The sequence below is a fragment of the Colletotrichum spaethianum genome, assembly GCF_022836535.1.
Source record: "Colletotrichum spaethianum MAFF 239500 DNA, contig12, whole genome shotgun sequence".
In the NCBI taxonomy this organism is placed as follows: domain Eukaryota; kingdom Fungi; phylum Ascomycota; class Sordariomycetes; order Glomerellales; family Glomerellaceae; genus Colletotrichum; species Colletotrichum spaethianum.
This window is the reverse complement of record NW_026054782.1, coordinates 388412-399991: the sequence shown is the minus strand read 5'-3', so window position 1 is coordinate 399991 and position 11580 is coordinate 388412. Positions and strand designations below refer to the sequence as shown.

The following is an 11580-nucleotide window of genomic DNA, read 5'->3' as shown; positions in this document are numbered from 1 at the left end:
GGAAGTCCTAGCGGGGCAGTTGGTGACATCAGGGGCGCAGGAGGTAATAGTGACAATGTTCGTCTTGTAGGTCGTGAGTGCGGTGGTGATATCTCCAACGGGCTTCTGCGAGCCGACGGTGCCGACGGGCTTGTCACCAGTGGGCTTGGGAGGGATATAGCTCTCAACAGGAATGGCAGTCGTCGTAGGGATAACCTCCTGGGTGGTGAGAGTCGAGGTCCTGGCGGGGCAGTTGGGAACCTCGGGGCGCAGGACGTGATGGTGACAACCTCGGTCTTGGAGACGGTCAACTGGGTCGGAACGTCGAAGACGGGGCAGATGGTGGTAGTGACGGGGACGACCTCGGTGACGATGATAGGGGTGTCCCTGGCCGGGCAGTTGGTAACCTCAGGGGCACAGGAAGTGACGGTCTTGATGTTTGTCTCGTATACGGTCGAGGTGGCCAAGCGGGTGGTCAGGCTCTCGGCGGAGGTCTCTACAGGCGTTTCGGGAGCAATGACGGAGGCGGAGGCAGGAGCAGAGGCCGAAACAGAGGCAGGAGCGGAGACGGAAGCGGGGACGGAGACTGAGACGGCGTCGGAAGCGGTCTCGGCCGGCTTCTCGGAGGCGATTCCGGAAGACACAACAGAGCTGACAACAGAGGTAGGAGCAGCAGTAGCAGTAACCTGACTAGTGGCAACAGACGTAGCTGCCTCGCCTTCCTTGAGGCTGTAGATCTTGATAGACTTGAGCTTGAAGTAAACATCGGCGAAGGCGGCCGGGTTCTTCGCAACCCATTCTTTGCAAGTTGCGCCTCCAGTCTGGGCCTCACAGCCTCCAGCTGCATTCCAGATGAGGTCATTGCCTGCTACGCCACACAGATCAATATTCATAACCATCTTCGCCTCGCCAAAGAGCTTGTCGGCGGCGCAGGTGCTGGTGGTGAAGCTGGGGGTGCCCCAGGTCTCGGGCTTGGGGTTGGTCGCAATATCGGCAGGCACGTTAGCGTGAGTAAAGCCCCAGACACGGATAGCATCGTCTGTCCATTCCATAGCGTCTAAAATTCAAAATTAGCATCTTGTGTTGATCGAATGGTTGATAGAAGATGGTTCGTACAGACGCCGCCCTCGGCCGATCCGAAGGGCGCAGCGGGGTCCAGACCAGCACAACCTTCGTTGTCGGACTGACCCGCGGCATAATTGGCGCAGTTAGGCTTGCTGACAGTTCCAGTCATGTTCGTGCCGTCAACACGGCACTCCCCCAAACTACCGTCGGTATGAAGAACCACCTTGTTTACATTGTCCAGATTCCAAGTTTCGACAATGTCGATCTCACCTGCAGCGGGCCATGGATTACCGACGGTCCAGCTGCGATTTAATCAGTAAACCATTATAAAATCCTCACAAATGAGTTAATCACTTACAATGCGGGCCAGGCACCGCAGACGGGCTTAGGGAGGTGAGAGAAGGTAGCGACGAAGAGACCCTGCTTGTACTGGCTCTTACTCTCGATTCTGACACTGCTTCTGCCAATACCGTTGGGGTCGAGGACGGATTCAGAGTCGACACCGAGGTACAAGTCCTCGCCAACTGTCTTGACAAGACCCATGCTCTGAGCCTCCGCGGCGGATTTGTAGCTGACATAACCGCCAGTGGGGTCGACATCGTTGTAGTTTCCAGTGGTGTGATTGCTCTGGAGAGGATATTGTCAGTGGTGACCATTACTTACGCCTCCCAACTAGACACATACCACGAAGAAGCCGAACTTGTCAAGGAAGTTGGTGGAGTCATAACTGTCCACCACCTGGTAGGATTTCTGGGCAGATACCGAAGAAGTAAGAAGGAGGGCGGAAGAGAGCGTGGAGAAAAGCGAAGGTGCCATATTGGGCAATGTTTTTGGAAACGAAACAGAAACAGGGTAGAACTAGAAACGACTGCGGCTCAAAGACTCGAAACACAAAACACTTCAAATAACGACTGAACGAGATCTTCTAAACTAGAGAGAGTGGATAGAATAGAGTTATCTCAGAGGCTTGTTTTAACAAAGGAGTGACTAAGAGACCCGAGGAGGAATCTTGAAGGAGGTGAGATGGAAAGGGGGCCTGGACGCGCAGGGCGCTTGTCCCATGGGGCTGCCCATCACTTCTTATATCAAGCCGGGAAGACGGTCGACCCAGATACACTCCTAGCCATTCGATTCACCTGCAGGGCCACAGGGTGAAATCCCTCAGGGGTCAACCGCCTGCATGCTTCTCCAGCAATCTCGTTCCCGTTGGGTCTCTGGATCCCGACGAGGCCTTGGTGAGCCGGCCCGAAACGGTGGTTCGTCCAGGGGCTCGACGTGAGGAGACTAGAACACAGCCCCGCTGACAAAACCTGCCTATTTTGGAGACCGGCTGATATCTCAAGGGTTGGTTATGCCGTATTTGAGCCCTGAGTGGTCACATACGTAAGGACTCGTGGCTCCATCCTCTCTCCTCTTTGCGTCTGTGTATAATGCATAGAGACTTACGCGCATGTGAGTGGGAACAACAAACAGCTTCCTGCAGGCCCCCCCGGAACACTTGACTTCTCAAACAAACGAACGAACGCACTGAGGCCGATTTGGACTCCAGGAACGGCACGGCGGTTGGCTGGCGGCTCAGGCACAGTCCGCGCGAAGAGTGGTCGTCCCGAGGCCAATGGTTTGGAGGCACATGTACTATGATAAGTACACTTTGCCCACCTGTCCGCCCCTGGTTGGACTGCCAGGAACAGACCCTTGATCAGGCCCGAATGGGGCTTAGCGGTGGTTTGGGTGGACTCTTCCTTGGATTCCGCCGTTCCCCTTTTTCCCGTCCAAGCAATTTGCCCGCGCTAGACAGGGATCCTGAAGCCGCCTAGATCTTGATGGCGCTGTCACTTTTCCAGGCATGATTGGCAAAGGATCTTCTGCGCCGTTGCATCGAACCCTCTAGACCCGCGGCACCCTTCAAGTTTTGAGGAGTCTTTTCTGCCCATCGTCTGCAAGACTCAAGAAAGTCTGGTTGCGAATGGACGTCAATACCGCCGCTCTTCTCTTAGCTGCGTCACACCAGAGCAACGGACTGTACGGAAAAGGTTGCTATTACGCCTGTTAATCCCACAATATTGCCGAGATGTCAGCCCTTATACGTAGACGTCAAATTGAACGAGTACATTGATGAATACGTGTCGTGGTTTCATTGTTGCCGCTCAGGGGCTCTAGGCTTCCACCTCGGAGGACGAGCTCCAACGAGACTGGCTGAAGGCTCTGCGTCTTTGCGGCGTAGCGTGGCCTTCGTATTCAAATCTGTATTAGCGGAGGGCTGCCTCGGTGGAGAATGCAAGAGAAAAAAAAAGAGCGGCACAATTCGTGGAGTTAGTGGGTTCTATTCACGAACCCGGAGTTCACGGGCTTCCAATCTCAAAGTCGGTCAACAAGAGCGAAGGAGATGAAGAATCGCCAAATTTAGTACGCGGGCACCAGGGATCGGAGACTATTCCCTGATATCGTCCCTCAACTGTTACCTGTTAACTGCAAAGAGAGGCCATACTGCAAGGGCCATGTAGCCGAGGCCAAAGCGGAGAAAGAGTCCATAAACCAACATCAAGCGAGGGCTGTCATCCAATATTGCCAAAGTACGGATAAATATCAAAGAGCCACAAAATCAGCGCCCAAATGATCGGACGGAGTCTGAATGCTCTGTTTGTGTTTCAATGCATTTTGTGCAGTAGTTGTCGCCTTACGGATTTCTGAATCTTGTCTGTCAATGGTGATGTTGCACTGGACTGCGCCTCTGTGGGACGGGGGTTTCGGTGTCTTAATTAACGCGGATAAACTCTTGGATATGACGCGTTGCTTCATTGCCCAACTTCAACAGGGTTGGAATAATACATAGACATGCAGCACCTTGCATGATCGCTCTATTTGCAGCTTCAATTGCATATGATGATGCAATCGCGCCAGACATTCTTACCACCCAGCACAATGTCCTTGGTGCCAATGGGTCTTATATGCGCTCAGCTGGGTGCAGTTGGTATCACTATTTAATCCATGCGCTGGAGAACGAGAACAACCCCTAGTGATCATGATTGCACTAAACCTCCAACTACCCGGTGTAGCCTGCAGATCCGGTCGGATCTCTTGCTGAATGTGCATCGAGGATTTTGCGGCGATGATCACGGTAATTATTGCACATCAATCCCTCCACGAGCGAGCCCGCCGCTTGAGCATCTAGATCGCATTGTCTGCGGGGCTTATTCTCCCGCTTACAAACACCTTGTCACGGCATTGTTCCGAAAGTCTACTGTTCCAGTATTGATCTGCTCTTACCTCGATTTCAGCTGTCTTCGACCTCCCATCTTATTTTCATGTGGACTCGCTGCCGTCCCAATCGCTGGTGACGGTGAGGCCGCAGGCTGGTGCCAGAACAACTTCATGCCGTGTGGCCACTGAAATTCGATAAATTCTATTCGGTCGTTTACAAGTAAAACAACGAGCCGTTTAAAGCGTATTTTACGGGATGAGGCCCAGGATTGACAGCTGGGTAGAGGAAGCAGGGAGTCCTCAATCTCTTTGAAAGATTTACGACTCTGTCACAGGTATGTCTCTTTGAAATGCTTGTTTGCTCACTCTGGAGGGGTTTAATTCGTTCGTTTTTTTAAACAAGATACAAGCATCGCTATAAAATGTGCCCGCTAGACAGCAAGGCCTTATGTCCTGGTCGACTTATGCCCCTTCCATACTCTCTACTACTTCTAGTTGTCAAGAGCTATGGCCTGAAATATAGCTGTAACTCTGATTTCAAACGAAGGACTGCATCTCCAGAGTGCATTGCTATGCCACAACGTGCTGTATAAAAATGACACAATACGTCCACACCCCTCAATGACCTCCTAAACTTTCGAGTCAAGGCAGGTTTAATTGCTGAAAACCTGGGGCGTAGTCCCTGAGTCTTTCACCTTGAAAGATCGGGATTTTTTTTCCATGCAAGGCGAAGTTTGATTCTTTTAACGCAGTCTCTGGTCGGGCACACTGTCAATTGTAAAGTATTGGCTTGGCCCAAACTTAGCAAGGTTTATAACGACGTGAAAGGAGTATTGCAAACGCCATTGAATCACGGCGTCGCAAGGTAAAGCCCGTACAAATTCACCAGCCAAAAGAATCCTGAAGGATTGATTTCATAATTGGATTCTGAGAAGTTTGTCTAAAATCATTCTCGCGGTCCGTCGTTCTTATCAACCCTAAGCTTTGCTTTCGCTGTCTCTGTTCAGATTGAAGCGAGTAAGCCTTTATCGATGGGGTGACTGACTGGCTTTATCCCGACAACAGCAATCTCAACTGGAATTCTGCATTGATCATCGCGAACAAAGTTTTGAGTGGGACGAAAAATGCTGGAACTACTGGAAGAGTCATCAAGGCTCTACAACTGAGCGCTCCGTGATACTGTAGGCTTCTTGCGTGTTCTTGACGAAAGTTTGGATTCCTAGCATCGGTATGTGTATTTGTATTTTTATTTGAAGACTTACCGTTCCGCAATCTCAACAAGAGACGTTTTCCGCTACATTTCAACAGAAAGTCAGACCGCCGGGGACATTTAGCTGTGATTCGTGGCCGCACCAAGTTAGTGTTTGGCTAAATGAGTCCAGGATATACAAAAAACCGGAAAGCCTGAAAACGCACCAATGAGTCAGAGAGAACTCTCGCGAAGGAATGAGAACATTAGAATATGTATCCTGAAGTAAGCCCTCGGATAAATCTTGCAATATCTCTCATCTCCTCGAGGAATACGCCCTATTAACATCCACCGACTTTGCAAAAGGGGCCAATTACCCACGATATTAATAATGCAGCTTTTAGTGTGATCATGGGGAGCAAGTGGTTGATTATGCGGTGAATTTAGGCCACAAACATGATCGGCTTTGGTGATGTTGAACTACTTGTCATTATCGGAAAAACCGAAAGGGATCTGTACATGGGTAAGGACTTAGGCAAAGTTTCACTACCAAATGATTAACCGATCTGGAGCTTAAGTAATACTAGCGGACTTTTCTTCCAGATTCTGCAGGTCAATTCAAGTGTTGTGGTAGAGTCCTATGACTCTATTTGAAAAGGAAGAAATATATCTGAAGGGCGGCTTGTTGCCAACTTCACCCACATCAATGAAATTCTTACTCTAAGCGTTTTTCTTTTCGCACAGTCTCTTGTAAGCTTCGAATTGGTGCATTGTCATTCTGGTAGGGCTCCAGACATAGTAGACTCAAAGGTAACATCAAATTCCTCAGCACACACCTCGCGCTGAGTATCATCCCGAAACACTTCGAATCGCGTGACAGACTGAATTGCCACTGTGAAGTTGAGTTGGTCATCCAATCTCATTGCTATCAGGGCCGGGCCGACCGGTGCGAAACGAGGACGAGCTCAAAACCTCGGAAAATGTGTGGAAAATTTTGGTTTCGTAGTATCATGCGAAAGGAGCCGTCATTGTGGAAGTATGGAATGTTGGACAGATCTTGGGCTCGGCCCCGAGAAAAGCTTGCCGTGCTGGCCCGGAGGGAAAGTTCCTCATGTTAGCGTGTTGAAAAGGCCTGGAACAATTCGAGCTGTGACTGTGATGGAAACAGCCCACATTTTGTGCCATGGGCAGCGGGTCGGACCGTGACAGTCCCTTTCCCCGGTCTGATGGTGAGGTTGTGTGGTGTGGTGTAATGCATCGTCGATCGCCATGCTGAGGTCAACCATGGTCTAGGTAGTTAGGCTCCATTACCTCCGATTGCGTGTCTTGTAACGTGGCCAGGGGTTGCTGGAACATCAATTACGCTGATGGAAATCCACAATTAAATGTCTACGTGCGTGCTACCTTTGGGTTAAGACTCTTTCTTGAGCGGAATGCTTCTTGACTTAGGATGACGTACAATCGCATTGCAGTACTTGCGCACGTCATGAGACACTTGCAATCCGATGAAACGCATTTGGGCAGCAAAGCCTCAGAAATCCAATTGCGTATTCCGTGCTCGTGTGTGCTCGCGTGCGACATTCCGCCTCCTCGTCATCATCGCACGGCGGAAGCTAAGCATTATCTGATTTTGCTGCGAGGCACAGCCAAATGACCACTAAGCGACGTCACGAAGATTGGCGGTCATCATCCCCTCACTAATGTCAATGTGTGTCAACATGATGCAATGCGCAACGTAATTAATCGCAGGGAACGGGAGGCAAGCTTGGCGTATGTTAGTTCTGGGTGTGAAGAACAAAAAGAAACTGCTTTGGCCGATTATTTGCACTCTCGTCTTGCATGCATTCTCCAATTGTATTTACAAAGAATCGATTAACTCTCACTTACAACATTGACGTGAAGCCATCATTCAGTACACAAATTTCGCCAACAGCCACGTACTTCACATAATCAATCTATCACCATGGGTGAACCAACTGTTGTTGTTCTGCACAACGAAGATGGCGATCAGAGCAGCCAGGACACGGAGCAAAGTGAGTCCGCTGGTAAATTATCGAACATTAATTGTTTGCATACTGACGGTTAATCTCTGTTGTAGTCACTTCAACAATCCAACGCGCGCTGCGTGAGAGATCGCATCCGACTCCTGAGCAGGATGGTCCGTTGAAGCAGGTTCTTGGTAGGCACAGACACACCATGATTGACACAAGGTGTTGATGGTACTGACAACCGCGGTACTATAGCTCATCAAGACAGCCTCTACAAGTATATCAGCGTTAGTTGCTCACCTAATTTTCCATCCTATTATTGCTGACAACTCTCGTAGTGGGAGGATCCCCTTCGTACGCTGGGTACATACTTCGCTGCTCTTGGCGTTCTATTTGGAGCGCACTATTTGCCTCTCACTCAATGGGCGCTCAAGGCTGGAATGACTACTCTTGGAGTTGTTTCTGTTACGGAGTTCGCTAGCCGATCATTCAGCTCCGATTCGTTGTCCACCCGTCTCCGGCCCAAGGAGTACAAGACTTTCAACGAGTCTACCCTCAATGCCACATTAAAGGACATTCATGATCTCATTCAGTCTGGTGCAATTCAAGCTCAAAGAATTCTCTACGGTCAAGACCTCGAGAAAGCCTTCGCTGTAGGTAGCCTTCACTTGGGCATTGTAAACACATGCGCATTAGACTGATCAATCAACAGGCTTTCATCGGCTTCACCGCCTTGTACGGACTCATGCAGGTTCTCGCTCCGTTTTGGCTGGCTGTCTTGGCTTTGACCTCCGTTTTCATTGCGCCTCTCGTCAACTCGCCTCAAGGTCGTAAGGCAGCCCAGGATGCTACTGTGCGTGCTCAAGAGCTCGCCAACACGACGGCGGAAAAGGGCAAGGAACTTGCCAAGAACGGCCAAGTTAAGGCTTCTGAGCTATCTTCAAAGGCGCAGCAGGCTGCGTACGATGCTGGAAACACAGTTTCGAATACGGCGCAGAGTGGAAAGCAAGCCGCGGTCGATCTTTCAACAAAAGCAAGGAACACTGCCTCCGATTTGTCTGGAACTGCGGCCGATAAGGCCAGAAACACCGGAACGTCTCTTTCGAATACTGCTCAAAATGGAAAGCAAACAGCAGCCGACTTGTCATCCAAGGCTAGGGATACCGCCTCTGATCTTTCTGGAGCTGCCGTCGACAATACCAAGAACGCCGGAGCCAACATCTCGAACGCAACTAAGAGTGGAAAGAACACTGCGGCTGATTTGTCCTCAAAGGTCAGAGGCAACGCCTCTGATGCGTCCGGATACGCTGCCGAGAATGCAAGGAACTTGCCGCAGGCGGGTTCGAACGCTATCAACAATGCTCAGGGTACGCTTTCCTCGGCCCTTGGGGACGCGAGGCGATACATCAATGATTCTTCCAACCAAAACTACACCCATGACTCTTCCCACAATGTCTCTCACAGTTCGTCCCACAATGCCGCCAGAACTTCCGGCGATAACCATCCCCGAGAGCAACCCGCATATGGCACCGACGGACTAGCGAGCAGAGCGTCACACTCGTCTAACGTTGGCGCTGAGCCTCCAAGACTGTCTGCTGCTGATGACGTCAATAGACGCGCTGTTTAGGCATTGACGTCGTCACAACAATCGCGCTCTATACCAGCTGGCAAAAGTCGAATCAACAGGTTGCACCACCCTTCGAAAAAGTAAATTGTACTCAGAAAGAGTAGAGATAATTCCTATAACAAACGAATATGTAAAACAATTAAAACTATTATCAATAAATACACACTTGTCCTCACCTGCTTAAAGACCAAAACAAGGCATCCGACCCCCAAGTCTCAGCTGCAGACGCAAGTGGTACCGGGTGGTCTTTGAATCCGTCAATAACTGTTTATGCTGCCAATCCTGAATCCTCGGCACCGTCTTGATCCTATCCGACGGCACCGGTACCCTTTTACTCAGTTGTACTTGACTTAGAATTCAAATAGCAACCAGTCACAGCTAATAGGTCGTATTATTGGCAAAGTATCAATCCCAATCCTAACCGGGTTCCAAGTTCAAGGATTGCACCTGGTTTCAGCCGCGGTTGCGATGAGGAGGTAGGATTTGAATCATTGACCTTCAGTTTGTTTCAGGGTTAGACATAAAGGGCAATGTCCCCAGAATTATAATGCCCTTCAATAATATGTATAGTCATAGCTCGGGGTAATTACATGAGACCTCAGCAAGATGACCTCGGACTTCCTTCCTAACATAATACATCCGGCTCCCATACCTAAGAGAAGTACAAAAAGGCCCATTTGACGACAGCATTAAGTTGGCCAATAGTCCGTTTTTGTAGTCCACAGCATAGCCGTACGTGGTTCTGTTGTCATTCAAGCTTCCATCGCCATCAAGGAAGCAATGCGGCGCAGATCTTGCTTCGCATAGTGATACCGGGCTAACTGTGCTCCTAGCCGAGAAGCATTATCTTATATACAGCGAAATTGTCGCTCAACATGGTATCGAAAGTCCTTTGGCTCGTTTTGGACTTGTCTGTGCTCATACAAAAACTCAATTGTGTTGGCGAAATGTGATTAGAGACCAGCCAAACGTCATTGCTGTTAATCAAATGAGCTCTAACCGCCGTAAAAGAATAATTAAGAAACCATAACAATAATCCAAATTGGTATATGAGATGTTGCCTCCGATCCGTCATACATCGGGGGATACTGAGAAATGATGTCCCGATGTTTGATACATCGTCCACCATAGCAGAAGTACACGTACGCGCATCTTACTTCCGAGAGGCTTTCCAAGCCTGGTAATGATCAGTGAGGGTCTTCTCAAGCGGCCGGAAGTCAATGTTCAACTCGGTGATCGTCCGACTATTGTCCACGGTGAACCTGACCCCTAAGTTTCTCGAAATCCACTTCTGGGTAAGTCCAAACAAAGGTCCCACTAAACGAACGAGGAAGTCGGGGAGCTGGTGATTAGGGACGACCGGAGACTTGCTCAGTCTCCGGAAAAGCCGCGAGACTTCCAAAAACGTCGCCATTTCCTTGGCCGCTACAATATACCGGCCATTAGCCGATGGCGTCTCTGCTGCTTTGATGTGGGCTGTTGCCACGTCCCGCACGTCCACAGTGGCGAAATTGATGTTGGGCACGCCGAAGAACAGTTCCCCGCGCAGGAGCTCATCTATGAGGTACAGGCTGCCCGAGTCGGAGCCTTTAGACAATGGCGGGCCAAGAACCAGACCCGGGCAAATAACCACCATATCCCATCGATCTTGTTGCTTGGCAATTTTCCATGCCTCTTTTTCTGCCAACACTTTGGAATAATGATAGGGGTTATGTTCCACCGTACTGGTCTCGTTGAAATATTTTTCGGATAGGGTCCCTGCCATCTCATCTTGAACGTCGGCGTAATCGCCGAATATCGCACCGACTAAGGTTTGGTTGAAAATTAGCCAAACAGCTTCGAGTAGGAGGAATTTCCCAAATAGATCAATTTGGATGTAACTTGGAGATACACTTACTTGTGGATGTAAGCACAACCCGCTTGACTGATTCTGTTTCCCCAACTGTGGCTAATACGTTCTGGGTTCCTTTCAGTGCAGGTTCAACACATTCTTTTTGACCGTCTTTGATCTTCTCTGCCATCATGAAAGGCGATGCGACATGGTGGACTACAGTGCATTGCTGCATCGCCTCTTTGAATGAGCCCCATTTGAGCAGATCAGCTTCGAAAAGCTTTAGTCGACCGGCCGGGTAGTTCTCCTGCAGCGCCTTCAAAGCCTCGACCTTTTTGGCGTTGTTGAGGCTGCGCACCGTTGTATGTACACAAAAGCCCTTTAGTAACAGTCCATTGATTAGGTGTTGCGCGATAAAGCCGCTCCCACCGGTAACGAGGTGAGTCTGAATGTCAGCCATGCCGCCAAAAGATAGGCAAACTTTGGGTTGTGGCTTCTAGTGTTCTCTTGTGCGAACTAACAACGTTTGAAGATTGAACTTTGCGACTACATCTGCCCGCATAAATGTCCAAAACCGTCCACAATAGCAGCCATGCCGAATTATAAGTAAGAACGCCGCCGGGCATCCGCGGATAGATAACTGGTACGTCTTCCAACTTTTCGGGCGCTCGCTAGGTCCGCGGATCCCGAGCGCCGAGCT

The 11580-nt window shown here is 49.9% G+C and overlaps 2 protein-coding genes across 2 annotated transcripts; one reads left to right on the top strand and one right to left on the bottom strand.

The window, feature by feature from the left end:
• Positions 1-7397: 7397 nt before the first annotated feature.
• ColSpa_05434 (uncharacterized protein) lies at positions 7398-8963 on the top strand (the record flags this gene model as incomplete). Its single annotated transcript, XM_049271646.1, has 5 exons — positions 7398-7467; positions 7678-7709; positions 7761-8075; positions 8135-8789; positions 8887-8963. 5 exons carry the CDS (start codon positions 7398-7400, stop codon positions 8961-8963), a joined length of 1149 nt encoding a protein of 382 aa, XP_049127603.1.
• Positions 8964-10202: 1239 nt separating this feature from the next.
• ColSpa_05433 (tetraketide alpha-pyrone reductase 2) lies at positions 10203-11340 on the bottom strand (the record flags this gene model as incomplete). The annotated part of the gene is made up of 2 exons (XM_049271645.1): positions 10203-10855; positions 10947-11340. 2 exons carry the CDS (start codon positions 11338-11340, stop codon positions 10203-10205), a joined length of 1047 nt encoding a protein of 348 aa, XP_049127602.1.
• Positions 11341-11580: the final 240 nt, after the last annotated feature.